Source organism: Peromyscus californicus, unplaced genomic scaffold (assembly GCF_007827085.1).
Source record: "Peromyscus californicus insignis strain IS unplaced genomic scaffold, ASM782708v3 Scaffold_14__1_contigs__length_90479793_seg_2, whole genome shotgun sequence".
Taxonomy (NCBI): domain Eukaryota; kingdom Metazoa; phylum Chordata; class Mammalia; order Rodentia; family Cricetidae; genus Peromyscus; species Peromyscus californicus.
In genome coordinates, this window is record NW_026294436.1 from 53,317,691 (window position 1) to 53,332,206 (window position 14,516).

Below are 14,516 nucleotides of genomic sequence, written 5' to 3' on the forward strand. Positions count from 1 at the left end.
GGTTGTTATTAGATTTTTAGGGCATAATGACCAAAAAGTCCGTATCTGTTCAATATATAAGTAATTTAAAAATACTTTTGATCCTCGTTCGTAGATGCATAACATGCAAGTCTGAAAAGCCAGCTGTGCTGTGAGCAAGCACTCTTGGGGAGTGGCTGCAGGGTGGAAGCCTGCCGGTGTGACAGGCCAGCTGTGCTGTGAGCAAGTACTCCCATCAAGTGAAGAAAGGATGGGGAACTGGCATCAAGCCCCCCTCTGACTGTCTGACCTTTGACTTCTCTGGAGACTGTCCTTTGACCTTCCTGGCCTGCAAGTTCTACTCCCAGCTTCTCTCCTGCAGTTAACCAGTGCCCCCAGTGGCCCCTCAGCTTAGCACTCTCCTTGTGTCCATTATTACGTATTTAGCTAATCTGACAGCTTGCGCTCCTGAGGCAGTTGCTTAAGAAGACATTGCTGACCCTATTGACTAATTCAGTGTTCTTTATTATAGGCGCTCATAGGACCGTATCTATTTTACCTATCCTATGAATAATAGGTAGATGTTATTATATAGGCACTTTCACTAGACAGTGAGCATCCTAACAGGAAGGATGAGGCTGTGTGTGTGTGTGTGTGTGTGTGTGTGTGTGTGTGTGTGTGTGTGTCTGTGCATATATGTGTCTATGTATGGACAGGTGGACATGAGTGTATGGGTGTACATGCACAGGTGTGGAGGCCACAGGTCAACCTCCTGTATCACTCCTCAGGCTGTCCTCTACCTTGTGTTTTGAGACAGGGTCCCTCCCTGGCCTGAAACAGGATGGATGGCCAGTAAGTCCCAGGGGACCTGCCTGTCTCCACTTTCCCAGTACTGGGATTACAGGTGTACACCATTGTTTTTTATATGGCTTCTGGAGCTCGCCCTCATGTACTCAGGCTTGTATGGCAAGCACTGTACCAACGGAGCAGGCTTCTTCCCTTGTCATCCCAGCACATCCCAACTGAGGCAGCAGGAAGTTTGGGGGTCAGTGGCATGCTCCATCTCTACAAGGGTCTTCTCATTTCACATGGAAAGGCATCTAGGAAGCTCCCCTCACCCCATCCTGTCAGTCCATGACCCATCACCTTTGGCCACTGAGATACGCATGGTAATTACAGAAACAGATCTCCATGGAGCTAGAGTGTGGCTTGGATGGGGTAGCTCTGCTCTAGGACCCAGCATAGCTGGGGATTGCTGCTGTGCTTGGAGGAAGAGAAGGGTGAGGAGCTCTGAGGTCATCATTCATCTCCACCCTTTGGGGAGACTTTGTTTTCTATTCACATTCAGCAAATGATGCTCTTGTACCAATAACAAATGTCAAGTGCTCTTCCTGGGACTTGGGGGAGACAGAGCATTAGCAAAGGAGGAGCAATCCAGCAAAAAGGACAGCAGTTCTATTTAAGGCCAGGGACGCTAAGTAACAAATGTCACCCAGAGACACCGGGGAGATAGCTTTGCATCAACAACCATGACTGCAGGGGAAAAAAAGAAAAAGGAGAATATGCCCACGGCAACCTGGGATAATCCTGGACTACCTGCTTTCTGGAATATTCCACAAACCTCCCTCTCATGCTTTGGCACGATCCTTACCTCTCAGCACTGTGTTATCTATGGGCTGTGGTGCTGCCCGAGTCTAGTGTTGGGAACTCGTAGGGAGTCTGTAGAAGCTGCACACCAACCCTGACACTACACTTCAAACAGCATTGCTAATAAGAACACTGCGGCTCCAGCCCATAGTGGTTTGGCTTCTGCTACATTTCTTTGTTTATTTATTCATTTGACAGCCGTGAACCACACTCAGTGGTAAGTGTGGGAGTCCTTGTTCAGTCCCATCCCATTCGAGGTTGTGATTGGGATAAAAGTCTTATTTACCTTTTCATTTCCACCGAGCCCAAATAAAATGATCTTACATGAGCAGAGGTTCTCAATTCACAAGGGAGGCAGAGAGCAAACAATTCCAACAAAAACCCATGAGTGTTACAAGAACGGGAAAAGCAGAGAACTCTGGGGGCCTTGTGGGGAGTGGGGCCCATCTGGACTGAGCAGTGAAATCCAGGGAGGGAGTCACACAAGGAAAGCTCCTTTGGGGCTGAAGATATTTGTACATTTTTCCCCCATCAATGCAAAGTGCTGTGTGTGTGTGTGTGTGTGTGTGTGTGTGTGTGTGTGTGTGTGTGTGTGTGTGATTATACATGTGTATGTATGCATGCACATATGTGAAGTCACAGGTCAACCTTGGGTGTCATTTCATAGAAACCGTCTACCTTGTTTTTTTGAAACAGTCTTTCATTGGCCTGAGTTGGGCACGATAGTCAGTAAATGCCAGGGATCCACCTGTCTCCACTTCCCCAGCATGGGGATTATTCCCCACTGTGGCTATTTTTATGTAACTTCTGGGATCAAACTCGTACAGTACAGACTTGCACAGATGAGTCATCTCCCTAGCTCCTGCAAAGTACATTTTATTATATCAGGATCTCTCTGGGGCCACACCACCATCACCTTTGGCCCAAAATACTGTCATCATCTCCTCAGTGACTCTTTATTTCCAAACTTGCTTGCCTATGGCCTATTCATAACAGTTGCCATCACTACCCTGTTCCCACTTCCCCAAGGCTCATCTCCCCAGAGAGAGTCAAGGTTCATCTCAGGTCTGTCCTAGCATCCAGCATTATTTTTCTGACCATAGCTCCCATCTTAGTTACTTTTCTATTGCTGTGACCAGACGCCATGACCAAGGTCACTTCGACACACACTTGGACTACTCTGTCCCTAAGAATCAGGTTTACCTAGATTTTCAAGAGGAAATGAGATCAATAATTTGTAATTTTGTGATCAAAATAGAAGCTGTGGGAAAGTCAAGAAGAAACGAGGCAAGATACACCCAACAGCGAGGTGACGGGTTAGGGATGTCTTAGCTGTCAGGCTAGAAGGACTGAAGAAAGAGACAGGAGAGGAAGGAGGGCAGAGGAGGAAGGGGAGGAGGAATAGGAGGAATGTGGGGAGGAAGGGAAGAGGGAGAGACCATAATCATAGCTAATATTTCTTTACAATGGAAGCCGGAACGAGGAGGCCATTCTAATTGGTAATAGTTCAAGGATGACAATGTGCCAGCGAAATATATTGGAGGAATGACACTAATAAGGAACACATTTTTCACCTTTACTGTTTGATAGGTATTGCTCTGAGTGCTTTTCATGTATTAACTCATTTAATCCTTCCAGGATCCCTGTGAGGTAGCTACTGGTTTTAATGATATCTCATTGTGAAGGAAATGGTGACACAGATTAAACAATCTATCACAGGTCATATACCCTAGTGATAAAATGGGAAACACACACAAGCTGAGTATCCCTTGTCCGATATGTTCAGGACCAGCAGTACTTTTGTACTTTGTATTTTTTCAGATTTTGAAATACGTTTTTTTAGATATAATGAGATACAATGGGAATGAGAGCAAACTCTACAATATAATTCATTTACATATCAGATACACCATATACTCATAGCCTATAAATAATTCTATAGCTTTTCAGCACTGACCATTGTATGAGGCCAGGTGTGAAGTTTTGCAGTGTAGTATCATATTGGTGCTCACAATGTCCATATCTTGGAATACACTGGATTCCGGATCTTCAGGTTGGAGGTGCTCCATGTGTATCTGGCCTTCACTCAGGGCAACTGAATTCCTTGAGATTTCCTGAGTGATGAGTGACAAGACAGTGCATTGTTCTTAGGAGGGGACTGTCAACAGCCTACCAGGTAGTTTCAGAACGGAGCTGGTCAGGAAAGACAAGACTGACCAGGAACTTGGAACTTTCAGCTTGTCCCTTCGAGCTCTGTGCTAACTACCACTGGCCTGTGATTTGGTCCCTCATGCCTGTATAACAAAACCTCAAAAATCCCCCAAGTAATTGGGACTGAGCTGGTGAACACATCCCTGGAGAGGGGAGGTGCGCACTAACTCTTTGGGGACAGAATCTTCTGCTCTCAGGACCCTTCAATTTACCTGCTGCATTTCTTCATCTGGTTGTTCATTTATATCCTTTATAACAAATAAGGACACATAAAAGGAGTAGCTACCCGAGTACCAGAGTTGTTATAGCAAATTATTCAACTTAAAGAAGTGATTGTAACCTACTTACAGGTCCTAGTTAGACTTGCCAGTTGCTTACAAAACCAGATATGAGGGTGGTCTGTGGGACTGAGCCCTATTGAGCCTAATCCTACTCCAGATAACTCGTGCCAATTTTGGCGTGGGTTTTAAGATGCCTTGCTGATGCTGGATTAATTGCTGGCATGGAAAAGCTGTCATTTGGTTTCAGAAGTGGTGTCAGGAAGGATCCAGGTGACAGTATTGGAGTTGGCACTGAAGTCAGTATGATGTGGCCGTGGGGTGCTCAGTGAGCAAACCCCATGTAGACCTCACAGGAAGGAATTCAGAATGCACCAAAGCAGCAGACAGGAAAGTTGGTGGGGAGAGCAGCCAGAGATGTTCTCATGAGTGACTTAGAAAGGAGCCCTGGGTGTTACCAGAAAATGAGCAAAGGCAGGGTGAAACACTTAAGGTTGCTAGTGAATTCTACTATCATGGTTTCTGTGTGAAGGGAAATTGATAAGCCATGTGTTCTAAGAGTGTAAGCCAGGAGATGGGCCCTTCGGAGAGATCATGATGGAGAAAAAGTGACTTCGGAGAAGCCTACTGGGGTATAGGTGGCTGAGTCTGGGAGTGTTACTGACAGCATTGTAGAATTTGAGGAATTAAAGCTGATTAAGATTCATTTGATACAATGGAAGCTTGGGATAAAGAACTGGGGTGGGGAGATTGAAAATACAGGTTAGGAAAGTATGGTAGGGAAACAAATGTGTAGGCCCAAGAGCAAAGAAAATGGCATCTTCACAAGAGTCAGAAGAGAAGGAACCAGAGAAAGAAGCCAGAGGATTTCAAACATTACCAGCTTGCTTAAAAGGAGTTGGGAAGGCAAGGAGAGAATCATTAGGAGCAAATGTCAGGACAGTTTCTGTGGACATGGGAGCAGCCCCGTCACTCAAGCTTAGGTCCACAGAGCTGAGGGAAGGTGAGGCGCTGTGGGGTTTGTGTGCAGGGTTTGCCCCGCACTGTCTGTAGAGCTTGGGGTCAGCAATGGGCAGCTGATTCTAGCTGAGACAGGGGGGATAGCAGAAGGGTCATAAGCTGGACCTCTTACAGAAAAGGAAGAAGCCGAAATCGCAGAGATATAGGGACCTGAGATTGGGGGTCCAAGGCTTAATGGGAAATGGAGCTTGGATGAAATTTTCTATATATGTATGAATGCCTGGGGAGGAGGGGAGCCTCAAATCAGCCTGTGGAATAGAGGGGACCCACTTTTCCATTTCTGAATTTTTCACAAAGGCATGAATATTTCAAAGGTCATTCTCAGAGACAGGAGGCAGGATGCATAGGTTGGCTTGTTTCCCTAAGGATATAGGAAGCAGAGTGAAAGATTAACCTCTGGTTGGTGGCTTTTTCTCAACATGACACTTGATACCAAACAACTGGTACTGCAAGACTAAATATTTTTACTCTTACCTTTTCTGTGTACTCTCTAGTTCCCTTGCTTTCTCATCAAATCCATCAAAGCTCTGCTAAGGTCATTCATTACCGAGAGTCACATGACACTCTACTCTAGGTCCTGGCTACTTCATTTTGCTATTGGAGCTAGGATTCTATTGGTGTCTCGGTGTCTCAGTTTTGTGGATAAAGCTGGTCAAAGGATACAGTTCATATGCTTTGCAAGTTGATTTCTAGGGGAAAAAAAAAAGGGAATACTAGAGAGATTCAATGTTAGATTAACTGAGCTTTGGAGGGACCCAGGACAGCTGTCTCATTCCAGTAGGTGAGGCCTCCACTGCCTCATTAAAAGGAAGGCCCTAGACCCCACTTGTGGCAGTGGAGCATGAACCCACTTCTGCATAATGAGCACAGTAGGAAATCAGAGAGGAGGAGCTGTAGATTAACATCCTTTTGCATTTTAATTTATAAGAGAAGGAAGATTTTATTTTGAACTTTAATTTCTCTCTGGGTACTTATTAATGAAAGATTCATATTTGAATACATACCAGCACTTGGGGCCTTTTATGTTATGAAGGAATGCATGTTGATAACTGCTGAGCTACATTAGAAATTTGGCTGGAGAGTGAGGGGTGGAGGAGTGACTTTGGCTTAGGGCACAGTGAAGCCCAAACATTAATGATTGATCTGCCTGGTCCACCCAAAGCCATCTGAATTAGGCCTTGCCTGGGTCCCAGGAAGACAAAGACAGTGGTTCTCCAAAGCACGTGGTCCTGGGTAGTACTGCTATCCTGATCCTTTCTGACCACTCCCCCTTCACCTCCCACCACTGCTGGAGATCAGGAAGTCTACCTGAGGTGGGAAGCCACAGCCTACAACCCCCTAGGCACAGTGTCCCCTGCTGCACTTTCATCTGGACTCCCACACCTTCCTTTCTATGCAGGAATGACAGAGAAGTTCTTGCTACTTAGCTTCATTCTTCCCACTGGTCCCTCAGAGGGCAAGCTTAGGCTCAAACTTCTTGAGTGCACCCAGTGGGCAACTCTATAGAACTGAGGTCTTATGCCACTTCTCACAAAATGACTCCGATGCTTTTTGGCCATCAAACAGCTACAACATGAGATTTTGCTGCCTTTCTTTTTCCAAAGCAGAAATGGGTAGAAATGTACAAGGCTGTGTAGGAATGCATGGATTATGAGTGAGCAGATCCGTTTTTGCAATTTAGATCTGCTGTGGTCTGAATGGTGTCCACCTTGTACTCTGTGCTGGACTCTAGGCTTCCATATGTGGCAAGATCTTTGAGATGTGGTTCATCAGGAGGGAAGAGCATCTAAAATGATACTGTTGCTTTTATACAAGAGGCCTGGGGGATCCAAGACAGAGGTGTCCATAAGCAACCCCCACAAGACTCCCAAGGGGCCAGTCCCTTGCCCTTTCAGAACAATGAGCAATATGATTGCATTGTTTATAAATTATACAGTGGAAGATGTTTTGTTACAGCATGAATGGATTAGGGCACAGCCTACATTCTCTTAGATGACTGCTGGCCACCAGCCATGTTTCTTTGAGGCATCAATATGAACACAAAGGTGTGACTTCCTGAAGGTGGGAACAAGGCTGCTGTCACTGTCAGCAGCTCCCACCTTCTAGTGACCAAAGATTCGGTGGTAAGGCCCAAGTTTAGAAACAAATTGGAAGAACGGGATTGCTTGTCTAGCCTTTCTCTTTTCCATTCTCACATTTCCATGGAAAAGGTACTTCTGTATCTTCCCCCTCGAGAGGGCAATATTGGGTGGACATCTCTCCGTCCGGGTTTGCCCCCTTTTCAACGTTTCCCACTGAGGTGTAACATAGCCATGTCTAGAACGGCAGCTAGCAATATTTTCATTTGGAGTGTGTCCACTCAACGACATGTGGGCTTGTCTTTCGTTTTCACTCTTGGTCCCTTAGCCAGCCATTCAAAATGTTATCAGAAGGAGTTACTGCCAGGGAGCGGCTGCCTAGCTAGGGAATAGTTTCCCAGGCTTCCACTCTTATCCTTAGACCTTACATTTAGAAACAAATGCAAGCCTCGGTCACGGTTTTCAACCAATGGGTACACTTTCTTCACACCCCTTCCACTGGCTGACTATGTGTAGAAGATGACATACACGTGAATGATGAGGAGCTGGATCCCTGGTCACCATATTGGGAGGAGGTACTCTGACTGGAACACGTCTTTAAAGTACTACACAGCAGGAAATAGAATTGATTTGTATTTGAGGTATTGGACACTTTTAGTTTATTCTTTCCAGTAGTTTTGTATGGCTCCAGTGAAAACTAATGAATGTGCTACATGGGTGGATTAGGCCCATACATCTCCAAATAATTGGAAAAGAGTTTAATCTGAGTGTGCCTTTCACATGACAATGTGTTTCTATGCTTAATTTTGAAGGGAGTACCTGAGATTTGATTTGGCTTCTGGTAAGGTTTCCAAAATCATTTATGGCTAGCTCCATTCTTCCAAGGTCACTGACACCTAGCTTGTTAAATTGGAAAAAAGTGAAAATTTAATTCCAACTGCTTCTCTGTTGGTCTAGTCTTTGATCTGAACCCTGATTAGGATGGGGGTAGGCATGTGGCTGCTACTTCAACTTTCAACTGTCCTCCATGGAGATGTAAAGCATGGAAAAATAATGTTTGTTTAGAGCTGTGCTTTTGGAGGGACAAACTGTCAGTCAAGAGCTAGGCAATTGGATCCTTCCCAGTCCCAAACAGAAATATGGTGTTGAGGGTGGGGACGCGGACTTACACAGTGCTAAAAGACTGCAAATACTGACTGGCAGATGGTAACCTAGGCTAGGGTCCCAGCGCATACAGACAAACTATCAGGCTAAACGCTTCAGTGGGATGGTAGACATAACCAACTGCAAGTGAGCAGATATGCTGGAGTGACATCTAGAATACTTTGGAGGGTCCAGAAGTATTATTTATAACCTGGATTCTTTCCCTTGAAACATCTCTTGGGAATCCCCATTTCCCTTATGACCAGACCCTTCCAGCAAAGGCAAAGATAACCCATTGGGCACAGTCATGACTTAGAAAACAGATGGGTTACTCTGTCCTCCAATAGAGTTGATTATCTTATGTCTTCCTCCCTCCTCCTCCGCCCCCCCCCCCCCCTTTGTGAAGCTGGTGGCCTAGACTATAAATCGCTGATTAGGGCAAGTATTTCAAGCACACGTCACAGTAACCCAGGCCCATGTAGGGAAGCGAAGCTGCCAGCAGAGAAGAAGAAATCTACACAAAATACAAGTGTATGTATATATATTTTGCAACAAAAGAAACTATTTATTTGGAATCTGCATTACCAGTACAAATTAGGAGACTGTAAAACCTACATCGTGTTAGTATCATTAGAGAACACAAAAGTTCAGCTGGAACCAAAGGGGACAGAAGCCTGTGCTCTCACAGAAGCAGAAAAGCTTAAGCTTTCAAAACCCAAGAAGAGCAGAGCTTTGCAGGTTTATACTCTCAATAATAAGGGAAAAGGTGGATGTGGGGGGGGGGGGCAGGCAAGAAAACCAACAACCAAAGGAAAACACTTCAAAATGAAACCCCCAAAGGGAAGCAGTAATAGAGAGAAAGAGGGGGAAACATTCAATGTTTTATTTATTTTAACAAAAGGAAAAAAAAAAAGTTTACAAAAAAATAGAAGTTTCCAGAAAGCTTTGAGCTAGGCCGGAAACCAGAAAGGTGATGTGAAAAGGTTGCCTTTTGTTTCTCATGACAGAAACAAGAGCATAGCTGTCTCCAGGTGGCAATGCTTCCCACAGCATAGTTCCACAACTCTGAAGTTCTGTTGTTGCTGTTTTTTCCTTCTTCATGCATCTGGCTGGAATTCTGCCTGCTCTCTGATCACCTGAATGTATGAATGAGCGATGTCCAAAACTGAACGTCTGTCCAACAATGTGGCTTTCTTTTTTCCCTATAATTAACACTAAATTTTTGATGAGACCTGCTTTGCAATTTAAACAGTCAACCTAATCGGAAGTTGGTCACAAGTGCACTGTCAGTGAATCAGAAACCAGCTTCTAAGCAGTCAGCCTGTAGCTTGGGCTCTGGCTTATCACCTCACCAACTCTCTACCCAGAACTGGGAACTCTGCATCCCACCATGGCAGTACCTCCTGTGGAGTTCTGCCAGGAGAAAAAAATCTGTCTTGTTGGAAGCATTCTCCTGGATGGTTGACATTAACCAGGGAGAAAGAAAGCCATTCAGGGAGAAAGAAAGGCATTCAGAATAACCAAAGGCAAAAGTCTTTCCTTACAGTATAAGAAATCCCCTGGACAGACTCCATGAGTTTTTAAGGAAGCAAGTCCTTGCCTCATTATCTTGAGGACTACAGGGGTGCCACACATCCTGGGCATGCAAGAGCACATGGGCTTTATTTATCATTGCTTTTGACATCGACTGAAGCAAAGCAGAACAAGGAAGTGTCCTCCTTGATCAGGGACCCCTTTTCACATCACCTTGTATACATATTTAAGGAATAAAACCAGCAAGACCCGAACGCAACCCTGACAGTGAAAAAAAGCACCCCCCCTCAAATAAACAAAACCAAAATAACACAAAACAAAACTATTTTTTTTTGTATTTTTAAGAGCAGGAATAAAGAAAGGAAAAGAATTTATTTTGGGTCTCAAAATTAATAAACAGAATGTGTTAGGTTGTTCCTATTATGCTCACTATTCCAACCTTTTTTTTTTTCTTTTTTTTTCCTTTTTATTTTTTTAGTTTACAAAATGAATTACGGTCACTTTTAAACATTGTGAAAGAAGAAATGGATGTACACAACTTGACACTTTTCTAGCATTCTTGAACTAATTCACAAATGCAAGAAAATAAAAAGAAAAATGGGGGAATGAGGAACATAGGTAGTTTGGTGTTAAAAACGAATGCAGGAATGATGTGTATTGTCACAGAAAGAAGGGAAACTTCCCCTTCCTGTTTTGCGTGCTATGAGGGTCATTTTTAAAATTTTTATTATAAACACTATTAAATTCAGACCGCTTTTTTGGTTTTTTTTTCTTTATCTGAATATACAAGAACATTCATTATCAAATGTTCATCATCAATACTACAAAGAACAAGACACAAGTCGCAAGAAACGATGGAAAAATGTTAATAAAGCTGAAAGAATTGTTGAGTTTTTTTTTTCTTTTTTTGCTTTTTTTTCTAAGGTTTTTTTTTTTTTAAATTTGAGTTTCTGTAGTTTTATCTTTTTTTGGTATCGAAGTCAGGTTTTTCTGGGCAGAAAAATAAAGAGAAGGAAAGAGGTGAAGACGGGTGTGAGAAAAGGCAACCAAAAATTAATAATAATAATAACAATAATAATAATAATAATACAGTACCACTACCACAGGGAAAGAAGTGGAAGGAAGGTGCCAGAAGGCTGAGCTGTTACCCAGGAGTCCATTCTACTCCAGTGGGAAGAGGAGAAACAGGCAATACAATGGAACATGGTAACAAACCCAAGGTCTGCTACCATTTCTCAAGAGGAAATTGCTGTTGTGGAAAATGGAGCACTCCCATTTGCACTTAGAATATGAAGGAATCCTGGGGCACAATTGCTAGGGGTTGAGCTGAGTTTCTAGAGGCATCCTCTTTCCACTCCTATCCTGAGGCTGCCGGCTTTCTCTAGCCTGCTTGACCACACAGATCTGGGGGCTGTCCTGTTGGATGCGACAGTGGGTAAGGAGAACAGGCTACGGGCTAAGTGTTGGCCCTAAAGGCGGCCCAGTGAAGTACCAGGTGGGGCGACCACTGAAGTACCACTGCCTGGAGAGCAGCTGTCTGTGTGAAGGCGTCACTGCTTTCACATGTCCCATTCATTCCCTTCATGTGCTCAGTCCAGATCTGGAGTCATTCTCGTTTCCACGAGAACCCTCCAGGAACTCTTACCGTCTGCTCCATGTTCAAGGATGTGATCTAACCATGTTTGTATGAGTCGTTTCAATATATTCCTGCCACAAAGACAAAGATCGCTGGTTCGCATCCCTGTATGGACTTGTGATGATGTCCCCTTCCAGGCACCCTGTTCTGAGCATGGCACAGGCTAGTGGACACTCTTTCTAGTGACCTGGGTCAGTTACACAAATTTTCATCTGCCAGAAAATTGCTTTCTGCGTTGTCTTCAAATGTCCATCCCCTCAGGTTTCCCAGTATGTGTGGCCTACTCCTCCAAACACACATGAAGGGTGTTTCCCACTCATCACTGCAGTCCCGAGTGGAATATGTGTGACTTTTGTGGGCGGGTTTCCTAGGCCTCAAGCTCTTGTATGCCTTCCCGGAAGTCTCTGAAGCAGAGCAGTTGTGATAGGGATAAGGACTTAAGGCCACATACTGGATTCAAGTAGAAGCTAACAAAACCAAGTTCTACCCCTCTAGTTTCAAATCTCTTCTCTATCCTAAGAAGACTAACAGACTGAAACCAAATCAGAGCAGCAAGCCTCTAAAACAATGCTTTGTCATTATGGTGATGACATCAAGATCACAAACAGAATTTGGAACGAGAAAAGCATGTATTGTTCTGACCTGGCATGAAACAGTTCATCACAGGGGCATTGCTTTCCTTGACCATCAGACCTAGAGATTAAATACAAATGAAACCAGTTTCTTGGGCCTCTTACAAGCCTCTTGGTGAGCCAAGCATAACAATTCCCATTTTACAGATAATAAGCACGAGGTCCCCAAGATATCTGACCACGTGTCACTTAATCTACTGGCAAAGCTACCATCTTTAAGGCTGGCAGAGCTGACTGGGGAATTTAAACTCAAGTCAAAAGCAAGACTACATTTTCTAGAAAATATTATTTTCTTTCAATCCCATGGTATATAGATCACTGTGATTATTTCAACAACAACAACAACAACAACACTCTTACTCTTATGGTTCTTAGGTTTTCAAATTAATCAGTAAAAAGTTCACCTGAACCACATACTATACCACTCTCTCCTCCAGAGGAAGAAGCCAGGATCAAGACCACACTGTACTACAATGTTTTGAAAAGATAATATAATAAAAAACACAGACAAAGCAGCCGAATCCATCATAGACACTGTAAGTCCTGTGTACGGCTCCCTGAGAGCTCCAGAGGTGGTGGGAATGAAAACCGTTTACACTTGAAAGCTGACCTGCATGCCAATAGAGTCCTGTGCAGTCTATTGTGGTAAGTGCATGTTGGCGGGTCCTAGAAGCCCCAGGCACATATTGCTTCTCTCTCAGGCTCACCAGCTAGAGCAATGTGATTGCTAATGTATGCATTTGCACAGGATTCGATTGCTGGGAGGTCAGTTGGAGGTGTCAGAGTGAACACTGCCAGGGCCTTCTGTAGGGGAGGTCACTGGGAAGGGTGGCAGCATCCTGCCAAGCAAAGGTGTCAGATTGTGAGTGTGTTCACCTGTGTGTTATGTATGGGTGCACATGTCTATGAAGGGACAGTGAAGCCTTTCAGGATGAGACGCCTTCACTCTTTACAGATGCACCCTCAGGATACCTCCCTCAGACCCAGCGTGCACGAGGTTCTGAACATTGCTGCCAAGTGTTGAATGGTCTCCACAGACTGTGCCTCTGTGGCCAAGAGCTGTTTCTAAGAGGATGAGAAAGCTGGTAGGAATCCTGCCCTTGCTGTTCTTTGTGCCCTCCCCTCCTGCCCGACTTCCTGCCTGGGACTCAACCTGACAGAGTGACATCGGGACGTGTGGCACCTTCAGAAGTCCAACTATGGCAGTCGCCAACCAATACCTGGGGCCAGAAAGAAGAGGAAGAAATCGGGATTGTTCCCAGAAAGAAGGGGGAAATGGAGACAGGGTGGCCTGGAATGAGTAGGGCAGTGTGGTGTATTCCTGCTAAGAGGTAGTGAGAGTAACAAGAGAGACAGAAAGATTGCCTGTCAACAAAGGGATGAGGGCTCCGAGTGAGGTAAATTTGGCTCCTCAAACCACCAGCACGAAAACATACAAATACGTTTATTGTTTGCTTTGTAATTTGTTTTTCCTTTGTAAGTTCCTCTAATTGTTGAAAATATCCTTCGGTGATATAATAGAGGGGAGGAACCCGGGGAGTCTAGAACAGAGGACGGGGCCAGGGAAGATGACAGAAACCAGTCTGAGAGCTGGAGGCAGGGGAGGGTGGCTTCTACCCAGAAAAAAAGGGAAGAGAGTATAAAGAAGTGTCCAGATTGGCTGAAATAGCATCCCAAAGAAGAGAAGAGAAGGAGACTCTTATTGTGTTTGCTGATTGCTTCGACCTCCAGTCTGACCGCTTCAGCGTTGGGAGAGAAACCCTCCCTCCTGCCCCTGCCCCAACTGCGGTACAGGGTCAGCCGGGATGCGATTGCTGGGAGATCAGTTGGAGGTGTCAGAGTGAACACTGCCAGGGCCTTCTGTAGGGGAGGTCACTGATGAAGGGGTAGTAGCATCCTGCCAACCTCCATTAGCCTAGAAGGGAAAAAGGGAGAGAAGTCAGTCCTCTGTGATCAGGTGGCCTTTTTGAGCAGACAACGACAATGAGGCGACATGTGGAAGGGACTGGCACCTGGCACATGGGGACACCCATAAACTGGGCACACAGGGTTGTGGATGACAATATTTCCTCCCCCCCTTCAGAAGTGCATCCTCCCAGTGAGCCTTTGGATCCAATGCTGATACCTCCCACTGGTGTGATGTGTTCGTATTTCTCCCAAATCCTGTAATTCAGTCCCAGCCATCTATGCAGTGACAGCTAGCCTCTAGTCCTGAGACCTGAGAGTTCTGCTTTGCTTTTAATCTTGGCAACAACTAGCCACTGCTGAGGGTAAAACTCCTAAACATGGCTGGTTTGGGTTTCCCCTCCGAGGAATAAGAAGGCTGGCCTAGATGCTTTCCAAAGTTCTTTCTAGCTCTGCGTGTCCTGAGTGTTTACGG

At 44.8% G+C, this 14,516-nt stretch overlaps 1 protein-coding gene across 10 annotated transcripts in view; it reads right to left on the reverse strand.

The window, feature by feature from the left end:
• Positions 1–14,516, reverse strand: part of Pbx1 (PBX homeobox 1) — a 313,516-nt gene that overhangs the window by 20,291 nt on the left and 278,709 nt on the right. For 6 of the 10 annotated variants that reach the window (XM_052737514.1, XM_052737512.1, XM_052737518.1 and 3 more), the window contains one exon: positions 8,876–14,051. The exons of 2 other annotated variants lie outside the window; for them this stretch is intronic. In XM_052737514.1, coding sequence (XP_052593474.1) covers positions 13,959–14,051 — 93 coding nt within the window. In that variant the 3' untranslated portion in view covers positions 8,876–13,958. Of the gene's footprint in view, positions 1–8,875; positions 14,052–14,516 lie in introns of those variants that run through there. 2 more of the 10 variants (XM_052737519.1, XM_052737515.1) reach the window with 1 other exon arrangement.